Here is a 12,515-nt window from a genome sequence, read left to right on the forward strand (position 1 = left end):
TGTTTTTTAAACTATCTTAAACAAGAATGTTTCAAGAGTGACTTAAAATTCTAAAAAAATTTTAAAAGAAAATTTCAATTTAACTGAATTACACATCTTGAATTAATTAATTAATTAAGGCCAGTTAGTGGTTAATATTATTGTACCTTTTTCTAAAATAAGCAGGCAACATTCCAGTGTCCCAAAAGGCCAGAAGATCTGGCTGGAAAAGTAAATCTAAAACCCACTCATAGGATTCCTCATGAAAAGTTTCAACATTATTTCTAAGTGAATCAATTCCTGGAAAATAAGATTTTCAGAGTGAAAAACAAAGCTAAACAAAGTTCACATGTGAATAATTCCACAAATGAACTCTATATATTCCTGCTTTACGAAACTCAGTGAATAACTAATATGTTATTGGTTGCAAGGGAGGTGCGGGGTGAGGATAGGTTTAAGAGAATAATAAATAAGAGAATCTACACGTAGGAAGATACAAAAGCAAAAGACCCTTCCCCAATGTCTCCTTTTCCTTATTTAGCATGTAGAAAGATGACTAGTAAATGAATGCTATCTCCTAAATGCACAGTAAGACACCAAAAAATTCCAGGTATTATATCTGAATATTATATTGCAAATTTTTCTAGTATATGCTGCTTTGTAAATAAAGTCACTCCTAAGTGTTCAGGAAGTTGGTCTTCTGGTCTTTTTCTAATATTTAGAAATACTATTTTTCTCACAATTTAGAAAATTTACTTTTGCAAAAAATAAAGCAAGAATATAAAACTCTAGCGAAATAATGCATCCCTCTCAAACCGATCCACTAACAATCAGTACCTATTATTTAAACATAATAATGCTATTTATCTGAAATCATATAATGCATCTTCTAACTCAACATTACTCTCATCTATCTTGCTGATACTAATCAATCAGTAAAAAGGCTTCCAAATACTGTCTCTCCACTGTATGAAAATATTAAAAATCAAAGACCTGATTTTCTGATCTTTCCTCAGGTGATATTTTGAAAAAATGGTTCCAATTATGACTTAGTTGTGAGTACCTAAATCCTAGCCAAACCAATAATCAGAGTTATATTACAGATTGGTCTGAAAACTGGTACACAATTTACTTGGATATTGATTGGAAATGAGGAACAATCAACCCCCCCCCACTTCTCAGTAAAATTCATGCTAAAGTTCACAAATTACATCATCTGTCTCAGACATAGAACATCAGATTTCTTATCATCTCTTTACAAAGATCTCAAGCCTAACATGAGTTTTAGAAATGCTTAATGCTTAACAAAATAGAAAACACCTATCTGTATAGCCAATGTAAACAGTCAGCTGTATAAACCACATTTATAGGGCAAAAGAACACTTGTTTAATTCCCCTTTTGACAACCATATGACCAAAATGAGGATGTGTAAAAACAGCCGTACCTCCTGGAGGAGAAAAGCAGATAAATCTCTTTCTGAGGTAACTAAATAGTATCCCTCTGACATCAACATGAACAGAACTGACAGATCATACAAAGCTTCTAAAAGGCAATCATTAAATACCCCTTCAAACAAGACAGAACTACCATTACTGAGAATATATAAAACATGAAGCAAACTTCATGTTTCTCTTGATCATGAACTCACTATGACAAAGCAGTTTTCCTCTAAAAATTAAAGTGGGGAGTCCCCCTCCCTAATAATTCCTGCATCTCTTGGCTGTCCATTTCTTTCCCCATATGAATTGCAGTTTGTCACTTCTCATTTACCACTTGAAATAACACGGTAAGAGAATCATTAACTATGTTGCAACTTGATAATTTTCCTGCAGATGGCTCTATAATCACAGCACTAATGGTGTGTGTGCGGGTAAAAGAAAGTTGAGGAGAGTATCCAGGTTTTAAAATTCTTTAACAAACCAGCACTTCTGATGAGCTTTCAAGACTGGGACAAGGTATTGCACTACTGACTTATTAGGTTACAACAAAACAAAAACTAGAAGCAAACAAAGCTATTATTTTAAACCATAAAGGTAAACAATTTGATCTTGGGTCCAGTTAGCTCTCCCTTAAGGAAAGTGCTCCCCGGTTTTTTATTTCTTCTTTGACCTGTGTAATTTTTTTCTTCTGAGCTGGAAAGTACCAGATCCTTTCGATTTATGAGAAATGGAACAGTACCATGATATTCTACTCTATTTTAAATTTATTTTTAAAGAGACCAGAAATAACATCTGCATCTTACTTAGCCCAGAGCCATTTCAAGAATCTGCAACTGGAAACTCTAAATAACTTATACATTAAGTTATTTCTGGCACCCAATCTATGTTTTGTTCCAGTAAAAATTCTTGCTAGTGGTTAGTAATTTTTTAATACTTCATACCTCTAATTAATTAAGTACTGAGTATCTACCAAATCATCCTGCCTCATATTTGTAATGATCAAGTAACAAAGCAGAGTTCATTTTAGCTATACTCACTGGAAGAAATCATGCAGATCCTGAATTTATGAAAAGACCCATCTTAAAAAGAGAATGATTTCTAACCATTAAATTCTGGTGACCAACTCTCAACAAAAGCCACGTAATACTTCAGTTTGAAAACATATATGAGGATGGTATAATAAACAGGGGAGGAGATGGGAGATAGTGTCAGTTTAAGGCAAAACAAAAGTTTCAGTAATGCTTACTTAGTATGCTTCACTGGTAAAGGCAATATACCACCCCAACAAGTGTTCCTTACCAGACAGATTGGGAAACACAGTCACAAAACTCTGAAAGAAGAAAATGGGTTAAGCTACTTGTTCTATGCATCCCTATCACAAATACTTACAGTAGGGCAGAATAATTCTCCCTACCACTCATTAGTACTCTGTAACATGAGAGCAGCTGCTCAGGTTCCAGACACTGTGGCGTCATACCATATGATGACAAAGAGCATAGACTAGGAGTCAGGAGACAGGGATTCAGGTTTTAGCTCTGCCTCTTAGGAGGCAGGAGAGCTTAGGCGAGGTCACTGAATTTCCCTGAGTCTGAGTTTCCATTTCTGGAAAACTCAGGAATTAAACTAGGCGAAACATTTCCTAGCCTTTTCACCAACAGTAAAACCTTTTATTACCTACTCCACCCCAAAACACTGAATTCCTATTTTGAAAGATTTTTGTCTCCCAAACTTCTTTTGAGTTATAATGAATAATTTTCCCTGTTAAAAAAAAGCCATGCAACTCCCATTCAGAACTTCTGATTAAAAGGAAAATGAAGCATTGCCATGCTGAGCTGAGCTAATTCTAGTGAAAGAAATCTGATAGCATGGATAATTTATTTCAGTAAATTACACAATTTTTTAGGTTTTCTGAAATATTTACATTTTGTATTACTAATTTTGAAGACCCAGGTTATGACTCACTGGCATAGATGATACCTAATGTCCACACACAACCTTAAATTGTATTTTTATAATCATATCTGCAAGTGGCACAGTTAAAAGCCCAGAGCCTCACATGAAATGAAAGGTTGATCAGATAGGGAATCAAAAACATAATTACAACTTCTCAATACTAAGCTAAGAGTCCAAATGCTTGTATTCTAGTAACATTTATACGCTGGCAAGTGAATTATCTTTACAACGGGTTTAGTTATGTATTTCTAGTAATATTTTCGTTTAAAACTAACATCTTTTTAAATAGCTCTGTAGTGTCTAGGATAAAATGGTAAAAAAAAAATGAAAAGGGTTGACATCTTACCAATAGGTAACAACTCTTACCTAATTCTGTCATCTAATTAGCTCGATAACAATTTTGGTTTCTTAATAATGTGCAGTTTGATCTACAGGTCAGACATTTCATGTTTAATACAGCACCACCAGGAAAATAAAGATTTTTGGCCATATTCTTCAAATAAACACGTAAGCCTCTACAGAGATGGCTTTGTTATAATTTTAGCAGGCAACAAGAGTTAAGGAGACAATCCTTAACTTAAGAGAGCCCATCTTAACTAAGTAGGCTGTGGCTCCTGCACTGTTCGGTAATAAAGAAGTTGGGCCTGTGATTTGCTTCTTTGTGCCTTTTGGCTGGAGAATTTAGTACATCATAAAAGAGATTGTTATGTGGATTATAAACAAAGGTGGCTGTAATGAATACGTAGGTTGGATAGTTTACAGGGTATAATAGAAGAATAAAGGGTGAAAAGCATGTAGCAATACCACAGTACCTTTACAGCTGTATGATCTTTTTTTAAAAAATTAATTTATTTACTTATTTATTTTTGGCTGCATTGGTCTTCACTGCTGCACGCAGACTTTCTCTAGTTGTGGCGAGCGGGGTCTACTCTTGGTTGTGGTGTGCGGGCTTCTCATTGCAGTGGCTTCTCTTGTTGTGGAGCACAGGCTTGAGGTGCGTGGGCTCAGTAGTTGGGGCTCGTGGCTCTAGAGCACAGGCTCAGTAGTTGTGGTGCATGGGCTTAGTTGCTCTACGCCATGTGGGATCTTCCCAGACTAGGGCTCGAATCTGTGTCCCCTGCACTGGCAGGTGGATTCTTAACCACTGCGTCACCAGGGAAGCCCCAGCTGTGTGATGTTGAGGAACACTGGGTTGCTCTAACACTGGTTATTTCAGACTGAAATGACTGATATATTAAAAAGATTCAAACTGTGTTACTATTGTTAAAATTGGAATAAAGATCATATGAATACAGGATCACAATTATTAATGCTGAGTCCACACATGGAAAACCAAATTCAGGTCTTCCTAGCTGTGATGTATCTAACTGAGAGTAACTATGCCTATGTAAAGGGGAAGAATTCCAGTGATCTTTGCCACAGAAAACATTTCCACTTTTCTGATGAAAAACTGGAGCTTTCTTTTTCTCCCTGAAAAGCTTTTACAAAGTTTAACCATGTTAAACATCTTACAGTATAGATAGTTAAAATATACTTGTAGTTGTCCTTGAAGAATATGTTAATTTCAGATTGTTCAGTATGTTGTTTATACCTTCTCTGAGTCAAATGAATATGATCCCGGAAGAAAGAACAACTATGGCTGTATTGCTAATCATTTAAGTTTGTTCATTTATTCAACAACTATTCACTGAGCATCTATTATGCACCTCGGAGCTGCTGATAAAGCAATAAACAACATAAGTAAAATCCCCGTTTTATCAAAATTCTCCTGGGTAAGACAGATAAAGAATAAATTATAGTACATCAGATGGTAGTAAGTGTTTTAAAGAAAATTATAGCAGGAAAGGAGAGAGGGGAATATCTGGCATGTTGCCATTTTATATAGGATGGTCAGGAAACAGTGATAAAGTGATATGTGATCAAAGAGAAAAGTATATAAGGAAACTAGCTATATGGGTACTAAGGGAGGTGTGCTCTGGCTGAGAGAAGAGTAAAATGCAAAGGCCCTGAGGCAGGACAGTGCTTGATATCTTTAAGGAGCAGTAAAGAGGGCAGAAGGCTAGAGGGATAAATTAGTGGAAGATTAAGTCTGGGAGGTAGCAAAAAACAGATAAGAAGGGTCTTGAAAGCCATTTTAAGGACTTTGGTTTTACAGAGATAAGAGATGCTGTTGGAGGATTTTGAGCAGAAGAATGATATCGTCTGACTTAAAATTTAAAGGGATTGTCTTGTATTAAAAAAATGATTTAAGGAAAATTGGGAGGTCAGTTGGGAAGATGCTGCTTTAATTCAGGAAAGAGATAAAAGTGGCTTGGATAATGAAGATGGCAGCAGGTGGTAAGAAATGATCAAATTCTTGAAGACAATTTTACTATGAGAAATTTAGTATGGGAAGATAACCACTGTTTTACTTTTATGTCAATGAAACCATAACTTTTTTTCCTTTAGAAAAAGGTTTCCTGTATTATGGTTTTCTACACACATCTGTCACATGAGAATCATGACACTACATTGTTCACTACGTCAATCCCAGCACACTGTAGAGTTATGGCTGAATTACTGGTAATTTACCACTTGGGGGGCAAATTTATTCCTATTATTGTGTATAATTAGGAGTTAACTGCACAATTGAGGAAAAAAATATGACAAACAGTTCAGTGTCTTATACAAAAAAAGCAAGTTAACATATTTTTGATGATTTGGAACAGCCAGAGTAGGAGAAAGTTGAAAAGTACAGCTTGGAGCAGGAAGTCATTAAAAGATGATGTTCCCCATTATAGGTAACATAAAATAATAGCTTCACAGTATTTATTTTTATCCTCTTAATTTAATTCAAAAAGCATTTCCTGGATACTCCACTATGTGCCCAGGGGGCAATAATCACTCAAATGAAAAAAATTTTAAAGTTAACTTATTTCCAAAGGTCAAACTTACCTTTTGACTATAAGCATCTTGAAGACAGGATACAAGGTCCATGGTTTATTATTACTTAAATATCTAAAGCCTAGAAGAATTCTTAATTCACAATAAGCACTTTATATTTACTAACTTTATCAGAATGAATTCATATTTCTCTCAGTGGAAATTTACTAAATGGAGCCCACTCTAGTAGCAATAAATTTCTAATTCTCACTCAAATTACTGTTTTTTGAAATTTATAAGTATCTTCGGTGATGTTCAAAAACATATTGATAACAATTTCAATTATCTCAAGTTTTATGGTTTAAAAAATTATCAAGCTCAAGTTGGAAAACTTGAAAAGTTTTATTACTTATTTACGAAGTATTATTTCTTATTAACACTAGCCATCATAAAACTAAAAAAAAAAAACTAAATAAGAACCATAAATATTCACTTAAATTTATAGAGATCTCCCGTTGCAGAGCACAGGCTCCGGATGCGCAGGCTCAGCGGCCATGGCTCACAGGCCCAGCTCTTCCGCGGCATGTGGGATCTTCCCGGACCAGGGCACGAACCCGTGTCCCCTGCATCGGCAGGCGGACTCTCAACCACTGCGCCACCAGGGAAGCCCTTCTCTTAAGTTTTGAATGAAGCTTTTAGGTTTAGAGAGACATGTCACGTGTTTCAACAGAATCTGTCTCACAATCATACATGGGTTGGAACTGATTCTCAAGCTGCTAGGAACTACTTTTTTAGCTTTGGGTTCTATGAGGAAGTTGGACCAGGATAAAAGATGGTGATTAGGCACATGTACATGTAAGTTCAAGGAAAAAATTATAATAGAATTGTTTATATCAAAGTCAAATTATTTAAATACTTTAAACCCAATTGTTTCAAACAAACATTTTCTAATATCTCTATGTGGACTTACTTTTGATGTCATAAACTTCTGCATGTTATTACCTAATGTGACATTTAAATCCTAGAAAAATTATGACTTCGTAGCATCCACTTTATATACTGAGGTTCTTCTATCATCCTAGTCAGGTACATTTTAAGGCAAATAACTGTCCTGGAAAGTTTCTATCAGTGTGCCTAGGGCCTTAAGGAAATGATAAAGGGACTAATGAATATCACGTAATGGATCTAAAAAACAAACAAACAAAAAACAGGGTTTTATTTTGTTTCTCTTTGGGTCTGTTTTTCACAGGAAGTATATTTATGAAGAAGGTAAGAATGTATCTACTCTAGGCATACACTTACGGTCCTTAAGTCTAATGCAGGGGTTGGCAAATTATAGTTGTGGGCCAAATCTGGTTTACCACCTGATTTTACAAATAAAGTTTTACTGGAACACAGTCATGCCCATTCATTTATGTATCATCTGTGGCTGCTTTCATACTCCAATAGCAGAGCTGAATAGTTGTGACAGAGACTATCTGACCCACAAAGCTGAGCATATTGACAACAGAACCCTTTACATAAAAAGTTTGCTGACTCCTGGTCTAGCACACTGAGGAAGAGCAGAAATATAGGTTATAAGAAAGAGATAGCAGATGCTAGCAAATTTTCCAGAAACAATTTCTAGAACCAAATTACTTTTGAAAATTAATAAAATGTTGTCATATTATAGATATATTGGGTTATATCTTAAATTAAATGCAGATAATAAAAAAGACAAAAACTTCGAAGGGCTAACACTTTAAAATTTGTTTAAAATCGGATTTCCCTGGTGGCGCAGTGGTTAGGACTCTGCACTCCCAATGCAAGGGGCTGGGGTTCGATCCCTGGTCAGGGACCTAGATCCCACATGCCTGCTGCAACTAAGAGTTTGTATGCCACACTAAGGAGCCTGCAAGCCATAACTAAGGAGCCCGCCTGCCACAAATAAGACCCGGTGCAATCAAAAAAAAAATTTGTTTAAAATCTATTCAATGAATACAAACACGGGAGAAATAAGGAACTATCCTGGAACTAGTAGTGTTTTTAAACTGCTTAGAAGTCTAAGTATGAACTTATCTATATAGCATACATTACACTCCTTGAAATTAGTTATCATACAAGTACACTAAGTGACTTTTCAAACTAAAATCATCACTGGTTAAACAAAGGAAATATCGGTGATGGCAAATTTCATGTCAGCAAATTACTTAGGATATAAATGCCTTCTCTAACCTAGAATGAAATCCAGAGCCCCAAACATCCCCAGTGATAAACTTTGGAGTTTCTTAATTTATTCCTTCTTTCCTATACTTGAAGAAATTGTATTAGGTAAAAAACGAAACAAAAAAACTTCATGGTTCTACTGATGCTGAATGACAAAACAGTGGGCTTAACGTCTGAAAGCATTTATAGAATTCAACCACATATCCTTTAAAAACCATACAAATTACACACACACACACATTGGGGCTTATCCTACATCTGGTTTGTAAAGTCTCAAAGATCTAAAATATAGCAGCTGAGGAGTTCAATAAATCGTAAAAGCTGGTTCTGAAATTCAGCCATGTTCTTCCTTCTCTAAAAAGAAATAGAAAGGTCAGAAAATAACAAATATCACTGTGGTTGTACCATCACATCAGTACAAACAGATACAGAGGACTTGCTCGCTGGTAACTTTTCCTTTTTTTTTTTTTTTTGACTTGAAATCAGATCAAAGATGGACTGGCTTGTTACAAAAAATGAACATCTTAGAACTATGGATTAAAAGCCCATTATCTACACTGATACAAGTCTGACACTGTTCTGAACAGTAGTTACTGTCAGCATAAACAGTGGCTATTTCTTCTTATTAATGTATGAAGAAAATCTTTCATTCAATGACCAAACTGAATATGAGTTTGGAATGGATTATAGAACCATTCCCTTTAGGTACTAAGATTTTCCTGCTAGAATGACCTGTAAGGTCAGAGAAAGAATCAGTCAGTTTGGATATTTTATATCGAGGTAGCCTTCAAACACAGACAGCTTATCTAACAGTTCGAAATAAGAAACTCTTAAGTACCTAGTTGTTTTGTTGTGCACCCTATGGGCTTGTCTGCTAAAGGAGCTAAGCAAATATCTATTCCCACTCATGTTCAGGAACTGGAGTGTTCACTTTATGAAGTTTAGCTTAAGCTGGTGCTGCATATAAATACTGTTTATTCTAGAATCTACTAGCATTCTTGCTACTTAAGGGTCTCGGATAATTGTCCACAAATACACTGTTACCCTAGCTTCCTAATAACTTCCACAGAACACTCCCACAGATACATTTGTAGCTTATCTCACTATTTTTGTGGATAAACTGGAGGTAACAATATCTCTATAGTTCTACCCTTGAGCTTTTTCTTACTGGTTCAGATAACCACTAATCTTTCAAGTGGTACTTTTCCAAGTTATTCATTTATATCAGCCCCAGAAAGTTGTATCTGTCCTCCCTTTCCTATTTAAAAAAAAAAAATCCTCACTTTAGCCACCCTCAAAATTTAATATTCTGACTTTTCTATTTAATATTCTTACTAATTATATTTAGTGTGTACATGAAAATGCTAGATCATGGTACATGTTTAGTGGTCTTTGTGATTTAGAAACACCTCAGAATATTTCCAATTATCTCAAGGGGTGTCCCTAAAATAGAAAATTTAATACTAAAAATGACAAAAAATCCACATTAATTAAAAAAAGCCATTCCCAACAAAATAAAATCCCACAAAAGTTTGGCAGGAAGGAAGGTCATTTCCTAAACTATAGTCAATTACCAATTCAAAGGCTACAGAACTCTGTACCTGTCCGCAGCAAAGCAAGAAAAGGTGGTGTCTAAGCTGCTTTGATTTACCTCAGAAACAATAAAGTTCCTTGTGAGGGAAGAATCAGAAAAAATTTTTTTCATGATGGCTAGGGAGGTAAAATATACTTTGAGAGTTTAACTCTCAAACTCTCAAAAAAATTAAAGCAACTATCTGATAAACTGTTACAGCTTTTGTGGGATAATATATACACACTTAAAGACAGAGAACAAAGACTAGCATGATATTTGACTAAGAAACAAATAGATGGTGTCATCAGCCTATGTGTGGGACTATAAACCAGTTATGTTCAAAATGAAGAAGACATGCTGGGCTTCCCTGGTGGCGCAGTGGTTAAGAATCCGCCTGCCAATGCAGGGGACACAAGTTTGAGCCCTGGTCCGGGAAGATCCCACATGCCGTGGAACAACTCAACCCGTGCACCACAACTACTGAGCCTGGGCTCTAGAGCCCATGAGCCACAACTTCTGAGTTCGTGTGCCACAACTACTGAAGCCTGCACGCCTAGAGCCTGTGCTCTGCAACAAGAGAAGCCACCGCAATGAGAAGCCTGGGCACCGCAACAAAGAGTAGCCCCCGCTGGCCGCAACTAGAGAAAGCCTATGCGCAGCAACAAAAGACCCAACGTAGCCAAAAATAAATAAATAAATAAATAAATAAAAGAATAAGACATGCCATTTTGATGCAGAGAATGATGATGTTCAAAAGATGTTTTCGGGGCTTCCCTGGTGGCGCAGTGGTTGAGAGTCCGCCTGCCGATGCGGGAGACACGGGTTCGTGCCCTGGTCTGGGAAGATCCCACATGCCGCGGAGCGGCTGGGCCCGTGAGCCATGGCCGCTGAGCCTGCGCGTCCGGAGCCTGTGCTCCGCAATGGGAGAGGCCACAACAGTGAGAGGCCCGCGTACCACAAAAAAAAAAAAAAAAAAAGATGTTTTCGAATGCTACTGAACAAGATCACAACTTGGATATAAAGGTATTCTGAAATCTGTCTAGGTGTTTACTTTCTGGTGATAAAAATCTTGGAAGTGTCTTGCTTCTTTCTTCAGGATTCTGCATTTTCTGCAGGCATTTAAAAAAAAAGATCTATGTTTGGAAATACTATATAACATCAAGTTAAGAAATAAAGAATAAAGAACAAAGAAACTTCCCTCCATCTGAGAAATGCTTTAGAGGACCATAAAGATGTTCAACCAATGATAAAATAAAGGAAAAAAAAAGCATAGACTCCTGATAGTTCAGAAGACAAAACTAATTAGTATGAACTCTAGGCAGGAATTAATTCAATCAATTTTTCCTCCTTCTATAGGTTCCTTTTCTGAAAATGAATGCTTTCTTAACAACAATAGCAGCTACAAGTTACTACTCACTATGTGTCAGGCACATACATTACATATGCAAGTAAATACTTTTTTTTACCATAATATTTATCTTTCCTTATGTTTTCAAACTTTTCCTTGCTTTTCAACAAAATATGGTATGGGAATTCCCTGGTGGTCCAGTGGTTAGGACTCCACGCTCTCACTGCCGAGGGCCCGGGTTGGATCCCTGGTCAGGGAACTAAAATCCCATAAGCCATGAGGCACAGCCAAGAAAAAAAAAACGGTAAACATGAAATGCTAAAATTCCTTTAAACTGCAGGCTGTAGTGGTAGGAACTAGAAAAAAATAAAGAAAGAACATTTACTGAGTGTCTATTATATACTAGGCACATGTTAGGCACATAATACCCTCATACTAACACTTGAGATAAGCATTACTATCTCCTTTTACAAACAGAAACTTCGCGTTCAGAGAACTTAAAAGCAATTTCTCTACTGTTACCAAACAAAAAGCAGCTGAGGCCAGATAAAACCCATCTGCTTGACTAGGAAGTCTGTGCTTTTCTATGTCATCCTTTCAAGATGGTGGTAGGTCCTTAAACAACAAAGCAATTAATAAATTTGATCAAGAAATACACAACTGACAGAATAAACTTTTAAATTTAATATACTAACCAAGATACCTTATGAGTACACCAAGATACACAACATGTTTTAACATTCAAAAGAAAAAGAAAATGGTCTTTGATATTAAATTAGGTTGTAATCTTTGGCTGTATGTGTAATCTTGGGCAAGTTACTTAATATTTCTGAGTCTCAATTTCCTCATCTGTAAGAAGAGGCTATTAGTTATCTTACAGATTGGTGTGGTGAAGATTAAAGATTAAGATGATACAGATAATGGTTAGCACAGATGCTCACACATGTAAGATATGTGTTACTCTAACACAGTGAAATTGAGGCTGTAAAGGATGCTAACAAATATAATGCAAATGTTTCATTTTTTCCCCACAAATTACTAGGAAAAAACCACAGTTGTTCCCAATCCCTACCCAGTGTTTCAAAATTTCCTTAAATGTTTTATCTCAGTAAAAATTTGATAGAGATGAAAAACAGCTTGTGTATATACAAAGAA

At 36.0% G+C, this 12,515-nt stretch overlaps 1 protein-coding gene across 4 annotated transcripts in view; it reads right to left on the reverse strand.

Annotated features, from left to right (window-relative positions):
• TCF12 (transcription factor 12) overlaps nt 1-12,515 on the reverse strand; it is a 393,224-nt gene that overhangs the window by 65,347 nt on the left and 315,362 nt on the right. The window contains exon 1 of one of the 4 annotated variants that reach the window (XM_060097291.1): nt 10,737-10,817. The exons of the other annotated variants lie outside the window; for them this stretch is intronic. Within the exon in view, the coding sequence (XP_059953274.1) occupies nt 10,737-10,739 (3 nt within the window). The 5' untranslated portion in view covers nt 10,740-10,817. Of the gene's footprint in view, nt 1-10,736; nt 10,818-12,515 lie in introns of those variants that run through there. 4 annotated transcript variants of the gene reach the window in all.

This window comes from Mesoplodon densirostris, chromosome 4 (genome assembly GCF_025265405.1).
Source record: "Mesoplodon densirostris isolate mMesDen1 chromosome 4, mMesDen1 primary haplotype, whole genome shotgun sequence".
In the NCBI taxonomy this organism is placed as follows: Eukaryota; Metazoa; Chordata; class Mammalia; order Artiodactyla; family Ziphiidae; genus Mesoplodon; species Mesoplodon densirostris.